General features: G+C 35.8%; 2 protein-coding genes across 2 annotated transcripts; one reads left to right on the top strand and one right to left on the bottom strand.

The window, feature by feature from the left end:
* The first annotated feature begins 1,060 nt into the window (after nt 1–1,060).
* slc6a14 (solute carrier family 6 member 14) lies at nt 1,061–6,105 on the top strand. Its single transcript, XM_079482712.1, has 14 exons — nt 1,061–1,176; nt 1,291–1,459; nt 1,817–1,948; nt 2,278–2,430; nt 2,698–2,806; nt 3,055–3,187; nt 3,309–3,449; nt 3,540–3,768; nt 4,117–4,242; nt 4,535–4,653; nt 4,870–4,969; nt 5,063–5,172; nt 5,265–5,432; nt 5,563–6,105. The coding sequence occupies exons 1-14, from the start codon at nt 1,111–1,113 to the stop codon at nt 5,698–5,700; spliced, it is 1,893 nt and encodes a 630-aa protein (XP_079338838.1). The 5' UTR covers nt 1,061–1,110; the 3' UTR covers nt 5,701–6,105.
* Nucleotides 6,106–6,207: 102 nt separating this feature from the next.
* LOC306909767 (acidic mammalian chitinase-like) lies at nt 6,208–16,797 on the bottom strand (the record flags this gene model as incomplete). The annotated part of the gene is made up of 11 exons (XM_079483799.1): nt 6,208–6,230; nt 6,937–7,078; nt 7,491–7,613; nt 7,690–7,875; nt 7,956–8,076; nt 8,383–8,507; nt 8,720–8,885; nt 8,977–9,033; nt 16,211–16,412; nt 16,559–16,588; nt 16,773–16,797. 11 exons carry the CDS (start codon nt 16,795–16,797, stop codon nt 6,208–6,210), a joined length of 1,200 nt encoding a protein of 399 aa, XP_079339925.1.
* Nucleotides 16,798–16,879: the final 82 nt, after the last annotated feature.

Genomic DNA, 16,879 nt, shown 5'->3' with positions numbered 1-16,879 from the left:
AGAGAAAGAAAGGAATCCTATTTTTAGCCCAAACAATCTTTTTATGAGAGATTATTTATGCGACTCACTGAATCATTGGAATTAAAATGCAGATGTCAAATGAACTCATCTGGAACATGAATAAAGCAAAGCATTACTCTTATCTGTTTCAGCTCTTTCATACATTCGGTGTGATCACACTTAGCCATTGAAGATGATGTTGTTTTTTACCTGTTATTACCTGATAAGTTCTTTAATGACAGTCCTGATAGTTTTGGCCGATTACATCATGTTGTGGTACACATCATGTCACCTATACTTACAAAAGCTTCATGTGTGCTAGTAAACTATTATAATCTGTGGTTAGTACAGTCTAAATACAGTACTGGTGTTGAGGTTGTGAATGTTCCTTTTATTTTAGTTCCCTTATTTGCGACTTATAGATGTTTAAATCAATCTGTTAGGTTAATAGTTAATGTTGCCTGTTGTGTTCATAGCTCTCATGTTTGCCCTCCATCACACTGTGTACGGCTATTGAGACAAGTGTGTGGAATGTCAATAAGGGATTGGAATCTACACTTTAGCACTTTAAAAATCAGGGAAGTGAATTAGTGAATTCCCTGAATATTTTTTCCATTTCTTGTGTCCTGATATTTTGCTTTTTTACTCCTTGCACATCAATGAAGCATGTCAACTTTCCACCATTTTGTTACAACTAAACAGCAGAATGTGTGAATTCTGTGGAACTTTAATGTAGCTTGATCAATGGCACACGATGAAGACATTTCTTTTAAAACAATGTTTTATCACTTATATGAATTAAACTTTGATTTAACCATGAAACATTCTCCAATCATGTCCTGTTAGAAAACACATTCCTATGTCGTTTTTTTCTTACTTCCCTAAATAGGAATTTACTGATAAAATAATCTGGAAATGCTTTGGATGAATCGATATGTCTCATGCTTTATATCAAACTGGGTTGTAATGACAGACTGACAGTGTTCTTTTTTTAAGCCTTTTGGGGTTTACTGAGGCGGGAGGCTGTGACATATATAAGACCACATCAGCCAGTGCAGTTTTCTTCTTCAAGCTCTCTTGTTCAGGTGAATTCATCACTTTACCTGAAGAATGAGGAAATACAACTTGAATGAGATTACAGGCATACTTTTTAAAAACTCAACTGTAGGTGACCAGGTAATAATAATAGTGGTTTAATTCATATGACCTCACAATTATTTTATAATATTAATATTTATTAATGATTATTTTATTAACCAATGAATGATTTTTATTTCTTTTTTTTTGCAGACAAACAATGAACCTAAAAGGAAAGACTCTCATGTTGGAACAGAAGATGAAAACTCTGACAGAGGGAATTGGAGCAGTAAAAGAGAATATATGCTGTCTATGATCGGTTATGCAGTAGGTCTTGGCAATGTGTGGAGATTTCCCTACTTGGCATACAAAAATGGAGGAGGTAATAGTCATTAGTTAGTAAATAGTTATTTATTTAACAATGGGGTGTTAACAATATAAATATAAACCTATTTTAAAGGCTAACCTTATTTTTTGCATATTATTTGTATTGTTTAAAGAAAAGTACAAAAACGTATTTTTATTCTGAAAATTAAAACCTTAATTAAATTTGTAAGGATTTAAAGGATTTTTGAGCTTTATACTAAGAAACATACCTAAGTTGACAATACTCGTCAAATCTTATATTTTGATACAAATATTTTGCACTGTGAAATGCAAAATATGCCTCTAATGATATCTTCTCATAATCCTGTTACCTCATATAATGATATGGACTATATATTTCTAACGAAAAAAGGGGCTTTCCTCATTCCCTACACCATCATGTTGGCTGTTGCTGGCATTCCTCTATTCTTCTTGGAAAGCTCAATTGGACAGTTTTGCAGCCAAGGTCCCATCAATGTCTGGAAAGCTGTGCCTATACTACAAGGTAAACTCAGTGAATCAGTTAAATAGTAGTGAAAGTTGCAACAAAAATGAAATGAAGTATTCAGACACACGTTGAGGTGGCAGCAAATGTCTCAAGGCTAATTTTCCGAAGTACCAAAGTGACCTTGAGACACACTTAAAACATTCTGCAGACACATATCTAGTTATTATGCAGACTGCACACTTGAATATGTCCTCGGGAAACATTATTGTTTAATAGGGTATGTAAACGTGATTATAGTTTGACAGTCTGTTTTGAATTACTTTAGCTTCAAACTAAACAATTGAAATAAAATGCTTGTCTTACTGTGTATTTTATGGATTTTTTAGGTGTTGGTATCACAATGATGCTAGTCTGCACATTTGTGAACATCTACTATAATGTCATCATTGCATACAGCATCTATTACCTTTTTGCATCTTTTCAATATCCACTTCCCTGGGGTGGATCTTCAGACTTGAGCTGCAACGCAACTGACATAGGTTTGTTATATAAAGACGGTTTCTTCATTATAGGTTGCAGGGCTTTTTGCTCATACAGTGAAATTGTTTTGGATCTTTTCAGCTGAACTGGTTTTGAAGGGAATTCTTCCTTTCGGTTTTAACAATGTGCGAAATGTCCTTAATGGAAACCGCCTATGCTTAATGATATGACTTTAAATTGTTAGATCAACTTGTTCCTTATGGAATAGAAAAAAGGCAAAATTGCATAAAAGTCCAAATGATAAATTGTTTATCTGATCCTAATAGGATGTTGTAATTCGACTGTTTACAACGTTAGTGTTGTTTCACTGAATGAGAATCAAACATGCCAGGGTGACTTTGTACCAGGGCAGAGCCCTAGTGAGCAGTATTGGAAGTAAGTTGACATTTGTTGTACCAGATACCAAATAATATCTAACAGGGAGACTTTAAAATAATGTGTATTATATAGTGTATTACTAACATACTTATGCTTTTTTCCAAGACACATTGCATGTCTCTGGCACTGTACGTTTGCAACTGATTTATGTTGTTTGTTTTAAAATGTAATTATTTTATTGATATATTTTTGTGTTTTTCTTTGTATTTGTGAAACATTTTTGTGACTGGTTGATCTTTTCTCAGTGAGGTGGCTCTTCAGCGCACAAGCAGTATGGATGAGACGGGGCCGATCATCTGGCATTTGGCCCTCTGTCTACTGCTGGCTTGGATAATAGTCGGTGCAGCTCTCTACAAAGGCATCAAGTCCTCTGGGAAGGTTAGAGTTTCACCTCAGTAATGTTAATTTACTTATTTACAGTAAATGTTTCAGTAAATCTTATCTGCTATCCCATTTTAAAATTCACAGACGTCTATATCTGATCAATCGTATGTTTCAGGTTGTTTATTTCACAGCTACCTTCCCTTACATCGTCCTTTTGATTCTGCTGATTCGCGGTGTCACACTAGAGGGAGCGAGAAATGGCATCGAGTACTACATCGGTTCCCAGTCCAACTTCACTAAACTGGGCGAGGCTGAGGTTCAGTTCCACTTCCACTTCACTGTTCCTATTCACTGATAATATGTGAATATGATCACCAAGCTAATTTAGCCCCCTTTTCAACCACAGGTTTGGAAGGACGCAGCTACTCAGATATTCTTTTCTCTCTCCATTGCCTGGGGCGGTTTAACGGCTCTGTCATCCTACAATAAATTTAACAACAACTGCTTTCAAGACTCCATTATAGTGTGTGTTACAAACTGTGCCACCAGCGTGTTTGCTGGCTTTGCAATCTTCTCCATCCTCGGACACATGGCATACGTCTATAAGAAACCGGTGTCAGAAGTTGTAGATGAGGGTAAAATTTGAAATTGAAATGTGATTTAAAGTCAGTATGGAATGGTATTGGTTACAAAGAGAAGAAAGCTGTATGTAGTCTTTATGTAGTTAGATTGGAGGGCTGAACAACATAAGAGGGTTTTAAAACAATGTTTTTAGAAGTGAACCAAATTCTTACAGTTTTTCTTTGAAATCAAATGCACCAATGAATTATCCACAAAAGGCCAAGAATGTGTGTAACAAGATAAAACATTTCAAATCAACAAAACAACTAATCATATGGGTGTTTACTTAATTTGTGATTTTTTTATTATAATATTGTTGGTATACATTTAGAAAAAAACCTGTGCCCTAACGTGTGTTTCAGGCTTTGCATTGACTTTCATTGCATACCCCGATGCTCTCTCTAAGCTGCCTATATCACCCCTGTGGTCAATCCTGTTCTTCTTCATGCTAATAACTCTTGGCCTGGACTCTCAGTTTGCAGGAATAGGTAAGGCTGAGTGAGAAACTGTTTTGCATGCAGTTCACATGCTACACAGTCTTGCATTTAAGGGAATTGTGGCTTTTGTAAATGTGTTGTTTCTTTTTTTCAATTTATGGGAATATTTGTCAAATCACAGTAAAAGATTGTGATATTTTGAAATCATTCTTTACGTTTAAAAAATATGTCCCGGCCTGTGCAAATGTAGAGTCACAATAAGCGTTATCTTAAGAACAACTGTTCCCTGTGAATATTTGCACAAGTGCTCAAATATTTGATATGAATAATGATCTGTTCACAGAGGTTATCACCACCTGCCTTCAGGATGCTTATCCCAAAGTTTTGAAGTCCCGACGAGGTTTTGTTACCACAGGAGTCTGCATTCTTCTCTTTCTGCTCGGCCTGCCATGTGTCACTGGGGTGAGTAAAGAATACATAGCATCACTGATTAAAAACACTGGTTCATATTTACCAAGAAATTCTTAAAGAAATGTAACTCCAAGTGAATGGGGAACACACTTCAAATCAACTTTATAAGGTTTTTCAGTCATGGAAGAAATTACATTAAACATCAATTCTCCATAGTACTGTCCAAACTGAAAACAGTAACACAAATGCTTAAATGTTGTTTTATAGGCAGGAATATACTGGGTGAATCTGATCGACTCATTTTGTGCTGGATGGATTCTACTAGTTGCAGGACTGCTGGAAGTCATAGGTGTAGCCTTGCTATATGGTAATATATATTAGTAATATATGACGTGCTTCTGTATCTTTATTTATTGCTTTAAACATTCCTAACTCTTTATATCTAAACTGAACATTTCAGGAGGTAATCGTTTCATCAAGGACATTGAGATGATGATCGGGACCAAGAGCGCCCTCTTCTGGTTATGGTGGAGAGCTTGCTGGTTTTTTATAACCCCGGTGGTTCTAATTGTATGCACATTAGAATTTATTTTAGAATATAATGTTAATCATAAACATACAAATTAGTTTCTTACATTATTTCTGTCTATTATTTTCATTAGATCATACTTGGATGGTCTATATATTCTTTTACGCCCCCCACATACGGCTCAGTTTCATACCCACAATGGGGCATTTCCCTAGGCTGGTGCATGACTGCATTTACCCTCATATGGATCCCTATACTGGCAGTCTGGAGAGTGTACAGCGCTAACGGACACCTCTGGCAGGTACTGCACAGCATTTACATTTATCTGCATATCAAAAGAATGTTTTGCAAGAATGATAAAAATTTTTTATATAACATAGTCATGTTGTATTTTTCAGTCTTTTTATGATTCTATGTCTTTTATTATACAGCGTGTCAAATCAGCCTGCTCGCCCACGGAAGACTGGGGTCCCTACTTGGAGCATCACAGAAAGGAACATTATGGTACAAGAGTCGTGCCTGATCCAAATATATTTGTAATCTCAAATAAGTGTGATACTAGGTTATAACTTTAATGGAGTTGCAGAACTTTGTTCACAGAAAAGAAAATCTTGTAAAACTGTGTGCAGTGATAAATAATATATATGAACATATGAAAAAATTATCACAACAACTGAACATTTTTATGTTGTATTTTTTTAGCATTTTAGTGTTTTGGAATGAGCAAAATCATATCTTTGATTGTTCCTCATTTCTTACAGTATTTTTTGTAGATATTTGCTACCTTTTTTAAGAGTTTTGTATGTTTACAATTCTCTTTTTAGGCGCTCGCATTGCTCTTATTGCACAATGAAATGTAAAGTCATAATTAGATTATTATTCTATACTTCACTACATTCCATTGTATGCTTATGACGTATGTAGGATTTACTAAACTGTAAATAAATAAACTTGACAAAAAAAGAAAGGAGCTTAAAAGCTTAAGTGAACTTAAGTGAGCAAATTTGTTTTAAATCATACTAACAAAAATCGTTCAGCATTGGAGATTGCAGACATTGTAGTCAGTGTTATGTGTATCACTGAAATGTTAGACCCCCCCCTTAAAAAAACAATAACACACAAAATTACTGAACATATATTTTATTGTAATTTGCAGTTGTAGAATTGATCTTGTTGGGGGTTATTGTAAATACAGACTGTTGACTTTATAAGCACAAACATTCCCATCTGGTGCTTTATTCTGAGCTTCATGTTTTACCAGCATCAGGCTGAGGTGTAGAATGTTACTGGGTGAATGGCAGGGGGCCAGAACAACTGTTGCAAGCTGGAGTTGTAAAATACATGTGTGAGAAAGTAAAATTTTATAGGATCCATATGACACAGTACAAATGGAAGGTACTTCTCTTACTTTTTAAGATAACGATTGATGTAAAACAGTAAATCACAAAAATGACTTTATATCGCTGCTGTCCTTCTGTAAGCTCAATTCTCTATATTTTGTGTCTATTTTGCCATAAATCATTATTATTAGTCACCCTTTATGTTTGTCACTAGGGTTTGCAAATATCTAACCAATAAAAATCATTAAAGAGTGCTTGTCAACTTTGACAACACAGTATTTAATCATATAAAATGTATTTCCTGATAAACAGCAAATTAGGACATCTGAGGTTTTAGAAGGACAGCAGCAATAACTTGGATGTAATTGTTAAAGAAAGACAAACACAAATATATTTGCATTCGATGGAAAAAACATCCTTCAGGATGTTTAACATTCAGATGACCTTCATGTGGCCAGTTCTTACCAGGGTTCCCAGTTCCTATTCCTCTTTTCAGTGTGTTGATCAGGGGATATCTTCCAAGATTACAGAAGCTGCCAGTAAAATCATCTAGGTCCATTGTCCATACCATGGCACCTCCAAAGTTATTTTGTGTCAACCACTGTATCTGTAATGTTTTCACAAAGATTTGTTTATCTGTATAAAAGCACTTTGTGAGTAACGACATTTAAGGTATGACATTACAATACAGCATCTCATTCGCTTTATTGGAAATCTAATCTTAACAATGAGGTGAATGTCACTAAAGTACATATTTCAGTAATGACCTACAAACATTTTAGAATGTTCATTTCCAGTATTCATTTTTTAGAACACATTAATTACAAATGCATTATTTACTTTGTAACCTTATACATTTGTTTAACATATAATGATTAAATCTGAATCAGAGATTTTTAACGGGACTTACTATAAATCACATTACACTATATACTCCAATAGAAGAGCCTGGGTAGAAAACTGTCTAAGACAAGTTAGTAGGATGGGCAGCCAAAATATTTGTCTAGACTAAACCTTACCTTGGCCAGGTAGCTCTTCATGTTATCATAACCAACCCAAACACTTTGGCTGTTGTATGCATAGGGAACCATCTGGGGAGTATCCCATGCCTGAGTACCTCCACTTGCCAGGAAAGAACAAATCTGATGGAAATAGACGTTACTGGACTACATGGTAGCCTAGATTTAGGATGATCTAAACACAAATTTCAAGTCTTACTTCATAATATGCCAGGAATCCAGCCTCTTCTGTGAAAGGTCCGGCAGGGCCAGGTCCGCTAGCAGGAGCTCCAACACTAGTGTTAGTCGGCTTGGCCAACATGAAGGTCCGTCCATAGGTGGGAAATCCAACGAGAAGCTTTTCAGCAGGGGCTCCATTGCTCTTCCAGTAGTTCATTGAAAAGTTCTAACAACATTAAAAAAACAAATATCACAGATTTGGACAACACTGCTTTTCACCAAAGTCAAGTCATTGGATTTACGTACCAAATTGAAGTTGAGAAAACCATGATCAGATGGACCAGGGAAAAGGGGGCTGCTCTCCCCCGTCACCTGATCCCAAGAGCCATGGTAATCATAAGTCATAACATGGAAATAATCAAGAGTCCTACAGGAAGAAAAACAAATATATGAACTTATGAAATTAAAAAACAAATTGTCCACATTTACTCACCCTCGTGTCATTTTAAACCTGTATGACTTTCTGTCTTTCACAGAACATAAAAAAATATATTTTGAAGAATGTTGTTAACTGGCACCCATTCATTTGCATTGGTTTTGTGTCCATATAATAGAAGTGAAAGGTGGATGCCACTGTAAGGTTCCCAACATTCTTGAAAATATAATTTTCTTATGAAACAAGGGTGAGTAAAATTACAGTTGTACATAAATATTTCATTGAGTGTCTACATACCTGCCAAGTTCAGCAATCTGATATCCAGAGTCAATGAAGGATTTGATGGCAGCAACAGCAGCGGTCAGCAGAAGACGAGGTCGGTTGGTTTCTTTGCCTTCTGCTTCAAATGCAGCAATCATTTCCTGATGTGACATATAATGTACATACAGAATTGATCTTTTAGGACTGTTTGATTTTGTAAATTTGTCACAAGCTGCAAGACCATTTGAACCCTTGCACTGGACATACTCTACACCTATATACAACCGAGTGTTACCGTATATTGTTAGTTAGGGTGTAATGACATATAGAATATTTTATTATATAATACTGACATCAACAAGTTCTGTCTCACCTGTATCAGAATACTGAAAAGTTGTTTGTCCTGAGGAGGGCTGCCACGGGTACCTGGGTATTGCCAGACGATGTCCAGACCATCAAACCCATTCAACCTCAAGAACTTGATCACGGATGTGATGAAAGTCTGGCGGTTAGCTGGGGTAGAAACCATTGTACTGAACCTGATGAGAAAAGGAATACAGCAACAGGGACAGTGAGGTAAGAGTTTTGACCTTCAAGACAAGTATACAATGTATTCTGATGATCTCTTACTTCTGGGTACCAAAATCCCATCCACCCACTGATAGGAGAGTCTTCAGATTACTGTTACTGTTGGAGACCAGAAAATTATATTTTATATCATTATTCTTTTTAATATTGAGAACAAGTTCATTTAGCTAAGCTATTTTTGTACTAAATTAATTATACTGACTGGATCTTCAGAGCCTGCAACTGTCCATAAAGTGCATTATCATCCCACTCAGTGGTCTTGATTTCATTGTTCTCCATGCCAGCAAAGGCATAGATCAGATGGTCACACAGGCACGGGTCTATATTTAATGGAAAAAACTTTCCAGCGTTGGGTCTGTACTGAGCCCAGTTGGTGAAGTAACATGTTAGCAGATAAGATAAGCCTGATGAAAACAGTAGGAATAAAGCATAAATGAACATTTTAGGTAAAAGTTGTATAACAAAATACTCCATAATACTGTCCAAAGCTTAAGGTTCTCATGGCAGGAATTTATATTTAGATCAGACAGCAGAAATATTCTTGCATCTGTCTAATAATCAATGACAGTACTTAAAAAGTAACAATTTAAACCCTATATTTCTTTGAGAGTTTCATTAAAATGTTACTTGAAATTTGGAACCTACCTAACTGTGTCTGCAGCAGAAGAATTAGACCTGTAATACAAACAGAAGTGTAAGAAGCAAAGAAAAAATTTACACTAAGTGTGTGTCACAAAGTTAAGAAAAATATATTTTTTATTTACTTCAGAACATTTTCTGATATAACAAAATGGGGAAACTTTTCTTTTTTTCTTTAAAATGAATGACACAGGATATACGAATAAATTAACAAAAAAAAAGATTGTGAAATCAAGCTGCAAGATACACAGTCCAATAAACGTAATGCTGAAATAAAAAGTAAACTTGTAAAAATCTTGCAAAAAGTATTTTGCGACTGAGGAAGAATAAAAGTATCCTAATCTGTTTCAGTATAGTTTTTCTACATTTTCTGGAAAATAAGGAAAGTATAATAATGAAACAGTATTCCAGTAGCTTCTTCTCACCCGAGAATTAAACCATTTAAATTTATTTCTGAAACTTATCGGATCATTTATGAAATTAAAATAGTGCAATTCACAAAAACCAAATACCACAGAATAATGTTATTTAATATATAAAATAACAAAGAAATGACTTTTCTTACCCAAATGAACCAGAAGCTTGATCATTGTGACTACTGTATGTAAAGTTAATTCCTGCTTTATATTCTCTGATAGGACAACCTCTGACATCCATTTTTGCTTTTAATTATATTTGCACTAGATCCTAATGGCAGCTGCTTTCATGTTGAATTCATTGTGAGCATATCAAAAATGTTTGAACAAGTGTTATTCCCCGAAAGCCAATTCAATCTGTCTTTGTGCTCAATAACAATATCTACTTAGCTTAGGCTTTTAAACTTGAATCAAAATGGTATTTACCTATGCAATGACTAAAACACGATAAAGGCAAGGTATGCATTGTATATTTGTGATATAGGTTGCTGCTAAGTGTCAAGTTCCAATAAAAATATTTTCTTATCTTAATGTGCAACATTTACATTAATCACAGAATAATTCTATATGTTGACAGAATTATTGCAATGTCTACTGCATTGAGCCTTTTCCCTATCCCCTTTACTGTTGTAATAAGGCTACATTTTATAATAAAAGCAAATATCGAATGTTACACACAATGTGATAAGCATTCCTCAAAAGTTAAATAAAGAAAAGGTATGCACAAGTGACTGGGCACATGTGCTGGACAGATGCTATCATTAAAGCAAAAACTGCACTAAACACACTTTATACATATACTTTGCCTAAGATGTGACACTCACAACATTTAAGGGATTGTTCATTCCTGCTGTTTTTTTTTGTGGAAAGTACATTTTGGAAAATTATTTATTTTATTTAGTCAAGACTATTTTTAGTCAAGCACATCTGTCCTTCATCAGAATGTTTTTATTACCTGGACTATTTGACTTCACCACATTACAAAGATCCACAACATTTTACACGGTTCTTTACCAATAATTCTTGAGTATAAAATCTTGGATTTTTTACTTCAAAAGCAAAATTTGAAATGTTTTGAGGAAAATTAAGAAAACGAAAATTTAAATGTACTTAAATATTAAAGGTAAAAAATACATATCAATATACAGATACTCGAAAGTTCTTGAGAGTAAGAATACCGGTTGTCCACAATAATGTTCCCCTCTGTTTTTTAAATAGCCTTTACTGACAAGATCAGCTAATGCAAAAACAAATTAACCTTCCAATAAAAAAAAGATATGAAGAGTTTTGTTCCAAAATTAGATTAGATAAAATTAGTTGAAAAATCACGTTTTTTATTATGTCATGCTTTTGTTGTGTTTTAGTGTGTTAGCTATCTGTATTTTTTGTTATTATGGCTTAAATCAAAACAAACCAACTGCACTTATATTGATATTATTTAGAATGCACAAATAAAAACATGATTCATAAGCAATATTTGACGACAGGCCATTCAATTATTCAAAAGTCAATGCACACCCTGAGGTGTTGGGTGTGCTTTAACTTTGGAATAATTGAACGGCCCTTAGTTAATTATTCCGCTTATACCACAGTTACCAATCCACAGAACATTGTTCAAGTTTTAATTCAACGTTTGTCAAGTTATCGCCTTTAAAATGCTCTTGGTGGTAGGACTACTTTCTTGCGCATCTCATTTCAAGCGTCCGTTAGAGCGAACGGACTCGGGAGCTTGAGTGCTACGTGGTGTGTGTGAGTTCCCTGCACCACATTTAGAAATGTGACAAAAAAACAGTGATACAAATGATTTACTCATCGTATTGTTTTTACCATCAGCAGTACAAAAAGGTTAGGTCTATCAAATTATATTTGTTATCAGCATAATAAGCAGCATAAAGAGGAAAACGAACTATCAGGGCCTATTATTGCATTTTGTTTTTCTATTTAGTTATTTTATTTATTTGATCTCAGTATATGTATTTCTATATTGTTTTTGACAATAAAATGCTGAAATTGGTTATTGAAACGAAACTGCACACGTTTCCATTTCCAGTCAATTTTGACTTTATAAACGTCAGATCAAGAGCAGGGTGCTGTGTGCGGTGATGCTCTGTAGGCTACACATTCTAATCTTTCTGATGTTTAAACTTGGAGAAGTTATGCGGTCAACAGACCTTGAACACCTTGTGCATTTACTGAAAGTTCATTCATACCCATAGAACGTTTGACAACCAATCAGATTGATGCATTCAACAGCCTCGTGGTATAATTCAATTTATGACCCACATAGATAAGATTAAATAATATTAAACCCAACATCAATATTTATTGAAATCAAAAGAGTAATAATAACCAAGATAACGCTAATGCCAAACGGACCACTCCTAAATAATAATCGGCATGGAGTTGAGCTCAAATCTGTTGATGATTTAGTCAATGCGCGCTCACATGCCACTACACACATGACATAAGCATCAGAAATGATGGTGCCGGAAAATGTTCTTCTTGTTGTCATGTTCAAGGTCTTGTGTTTTTATTATTTGAAAGAAATCATATTTTAGACATAATCATGTAAATTATTTAGGTGTTCTCTGTTTACAGATGTGATCGATGTGTTTGAACATATGACACAAGACAAAATCCTATATTTTCTTTTTAATTCAGAGTCATCCAACAATCAATGCTTTTCCCAGACTTAAACCCACTATCGGAAAACATCACAAATACTGTCACATGAGATTTAAAAATTTGTCCTTGTATATAGCAAGTAAAACAGTAAAAGAAAGGTCAACTAATGATGCCAAAGAGGGCCAAATATGTTACATTCTATAAATGTTTATTTCTAATGTAGAATGGATCAAGGTTCAGTATTGTTGGCTTGGCTTGGACAGAAGCCAGTTCTCAACTGCTGTTTCGAATGGTGGTGTTTTCTTCTGTGGTGGTTTCTATGGCAGCAGTTCCCTCAGGTGTAGTTTCTTTAGGGGTGCTTCCGACAGTTATACATTCTATAGTGGTGCTTTCTTCAGTGGTGGTCTCTATGGCAGCGGTTCCCTTAGGTGTAGTTTCTTCAGGGGTGCTTCCGACAGTAATACATTCTATAGTGGTGCTTTCTTCAGTGGTGGTCTCTATGGCAGCGGTTCCCTCAGGTGTAGTTTCTTTAGGGGTGCTTCCGACAGTAATACATTCTATAGTGGTGCTTTCTTCAGTGGTGGTCTCTATGGCAGCGGTTCCCTCAGGTGTAGTTTCTTTAGGGGTGCTTCCGACAGTAATACATTCTATAGTGGTGCTTTCTTCAGTGGTGGTCTCTATGGCAGCAGTTCCCTCAGGTGTAGTTTCTTTAGGGGTGCTTCCGACAGTTATACATTCTATAGTGGTGCTTTCTTCAGTGGTGGTCTCTATGGCAGCGGTTCCCTTAGGTGTAGTTTCTTCAGGGGTGCTTCCGACAGTAATACATTCTATAGTGGTGCTTTCTTCAGTGGTGGTCTCTTCGGTAATGATTCCTAAAGTTGTGTCACTTTCAGGCTGTTGTGTAGCAGTGGCCTGTGTGACTGGTAGGGGACTGGAACAGTTATTGCAATCTGAGGAGAGAAAATTGTGTGTGATCCACACAGATATACACTACAAAGAAATATCAACACAATACCTTATTTATGGCAAAGGACATTCTTATTTGTTATTTTATAATTCATATTCTTCACAATACAAATAATGATTGTTTTTCATTAACAGTATAGTATTCTTAGGGCTGTAGAATTCTGTTCTTATAGGGCACACACGTTTCCACAATGCTTGCAAATTGCTTTAAGGATATCTAGCCGTAGTCTGCACATTGGCATATGTGACTTTGCTGTTGTTCTTACCAGGGTTTCCAGTTTCCAGGCCACTTTTCAAAGTGTTGATCAGAGGAAATTTCCCTCCATTACAGAAAAGGCCAGTAAAATCATCCAGATCTAATGTCCAAACCATGGCCCCTCCATAGTTGTATTGTTTCAGCCACTGAATCTAGTTGTGAGAAATCACATTTACCATTATGTTGTGATTTGTGGGTAAATCTACAGAAGGAAACATTTTTACTGCTGCCATGTGAATGTCATCCATAATGACATAACAGCCGTGGAAAAAATTAAGAGACCATTCCAAAACGTTTCGCTGTTTTTCTTAATATACTGTTTTTAGGTAAAATTATAATTTTTGTTTCATTCTGTAAACTACTGAAAATATTGCGGATAAATTTCAAATAAAAATATTGCTTTAATTTGGATTTTTTGCAGAAAATGAAAACTGGAGAAACAGATCAAAATAACAGAAAAAGATGCTCTGTATTATTTCAAAACATGTTCATGTTCACTTTTAAGCAACATAACAGTAATGTTTCCACATGTATTCAGGAAAAGTTCAAAAACAATATTTCATACAACAATATCCTTTTTATTACAGTTTTCAAGTGTCTTGTCATGCTGTCAGTCTTTCACGTTGCTGTTGGGGGAATTGAATGTCACTCCTAAGCTCTAAATTTTGTTGGAATTCAACAGACACTGGACTGGAATGCCACGACACATCTAGAAATTCTTATTAAATGAAAATTTGGAGTGCTTTTTTTCTGTGGCTGTGTGTTACACAAGAAGAGACTTTACCTTGTCTTGGAAGCTTTGGATGTTATCATAACCAACCCAAACATTCTGGCTGTTGTATGCATAGGGAACCATCTGGGGAGTATCCCACGCCTGAGCAGCTCCACTCGATATAAAGGAACAGATCTGAGAACCAAGCAAACAAACAAACATACAGTATGAGTCACAGTTCTGCATAATAGTCTGAAATAAACTACAGCATCATATTTAAGCAAAAAGTCGCTTTTAATTTATTATGTGAAATCTCCTAAAGTCTCACTTCATAGTATGCCCAGACTCCAGCTTGTTTTGTGAAAGCTCCGGCAGGCCCAGGCCCACTAGCAGGAGCACCAACACCGGTGTTGGTCGGGTTGGTCAGATTAAAAGTACGTCCATAGGTGGGAAAACCGACAAGAAGTTTCTCAGCTGGGACTCCATTGCTCTGCCAGTACTTCATTGCAAAATCCTAAAAATAAAGTAAATCCACAAAATTAAAGTGAAGTTTCAAACACAAAATTGCTTAAATTTCTTCAGCATTGAACCATAATGTATTCCTATTGAATTTCTATGATGTTCGAGGCGAGGCCGTCAACCATCATGGCTTTTCTGACCAGAGAAACTTAGTTTAAATAAATTAGATTGCAATGCTGTTCAGCAGGGTTGTGGTAAATCAAAAACTTACCACATTAAAGTCTACAAGGCCATTTCGATCTGCTGGACCAGGATACAGGGGGCTAGTCTCCCCTGTTATATTATCCCAGGATCCATGAAAGTCGTACGTCATCACATGAAAATAGTCAAGCGTTCTGCAAAGGGAAAAGAGAATTGCTTGGCATACAATTTTGTGGATCTAACAGGAACACAAAAAAAGGGAAGAATGTCTCTACTCACTGGCCAAGCTGGGCGACCTCATATGAAGCATTGATCATGGGCTTGTTGGCGGAAACAGCAGCCGTCAGCAGAAGACGGGGACGGTTGCTTGACTGGCTCTCCGCTTCAAACGCAGCAATTATTTCCTGTTGTTTAAAAAGATAAGTGTTGGTGTGGATTCATGTTCTTATGACTATATGTTTTTTATGTTGACTTGACCACCATTTAGTTTGGACGCTGTCTAACCTGTGTCAGGATAGTGAAGAGCTGTTTGTCCTGAGGAGGGCTGCCACGGGAACCAGGGTATTGCCAGAAAAGGTCCAGACCATCAAATCCGTTCAACCTCAAGAAGTTGATCACAGATGTGATAAAAGTCTGGCGGTTAGCTGGGGTAGACACCATTGTACTGAACCTGAATAAAAGATGGAAACCAAAAATAAACTTCAGCTACTTTTTATGAAACATACTGTACATTTTTATTGCTTTGGAGGTAAGGGCTGCAACAAGAATTTCCTGTCATATGAATAAAGTTACACTATTTGACTCTTACTTTTGGGTACCAAATTTCCATCCACCGATAGCCAGGAGAGTCTTCAAATTATTGTTCCTGTAGGAAAATACAAGTGCTATTTAATCAGTATAATACACGCACACAAAGAATTACAGAACACATATTGTGTTTAATATTTAGAGGCCTGTTGTGAGTATTTCTGCTTTTTTTCTGGTATGCAGAAGTATACTAACTGGTTTTTCAAGGCTTGAAACTGTTCATAGAAATTATCATCAGTCCACTCCGTAGTCTTGATCTCGTTGTTCTCCATGCCAGCGAAGGCATAAATCAGATGGTCACACAGGCACGGGTCTATATTTGTTGGCAAAAACTGTCCAGCACCAGGTCGATACTGACCCCAGTTGGTGAAGTAACATGTTAACAAATAGGTTGATCCTGGTGGAGATGAGACGGTTAGAAGAAGCACTGCTTTACACTTTATTTGTTAAGTATTATTTGTTGAACAAGAAACCAACATCTGAATCAGTAAGGGCAAAAAGCATGACATTGTGTTACGTTTGAAATGTAAATCTGATACCTACCCAACTGCACATGCAGCAGGAGAGCCAGACCTGTAATGCAAATACAACCATTTAAATCCCTTTCTTTAAAAAAACAACTTGTCAAAGTGAGTTCAGTCAAATATGTGTATTAAATTACACATGAATTTCAGGAATCACATCAAACCAGTCCAAACATATGTAACATAATAAAGATGAATGTAAATGCAATGTACCAAGTTGATTTCCAACTTACCAACACAAATCAGCATCTTACTCATGTTGCCTATGTAGAATTATCAAGGAATCTGTGCCGCTGTGCCTTTTATAGTCCTTGAAAGGACCACCTTTCAGATCCACTTA

Source organism: Barbatula barbatula, assembly GCF_947034865.1.
Source record: "Barbatula barbatula genome assembly, chromosome: 20".
In the NCBI taxonomy this organism is placed as follows: Eukaryota; Metazoa; Chordata; class Actinopteri; order Cypriniformes; family Nemacheilidae; genus Barbatula; species Barbatula barbatula.
The sequence above is the reverse complement of the archived record's forward strand: the minus strand, read 5'-3'. Positions and strand labels throughout refer to the sequence as shown.

What these genes read in the sequence shown, in the direction of transcription:
- slc6a14 (XM_079482712.1), top strand. Translation starts at nt 1,111, where the DNA reads ATGAGGAAATACAACTTGAATGAGATTACAGGCATACTTTTTAAAAAC. An exon ending in AGGTGTAGCCTTGCTATATG is followed by an intron (nt 4,970 to 5,062) that starts GTAATATATATT and finishes TGAACATTTCAG; the next exon opens with GAGGTAATCGTTTCATCAAG. An exon ending in CTAACGGACACCTCTGGCAG is followed by an intron (nt 5,433 to 5,562) that starts GTACTGCACAGC and finishes TTTATTATACAG; the next exon opens with CGTGTCAAATCAGCCTGCTC.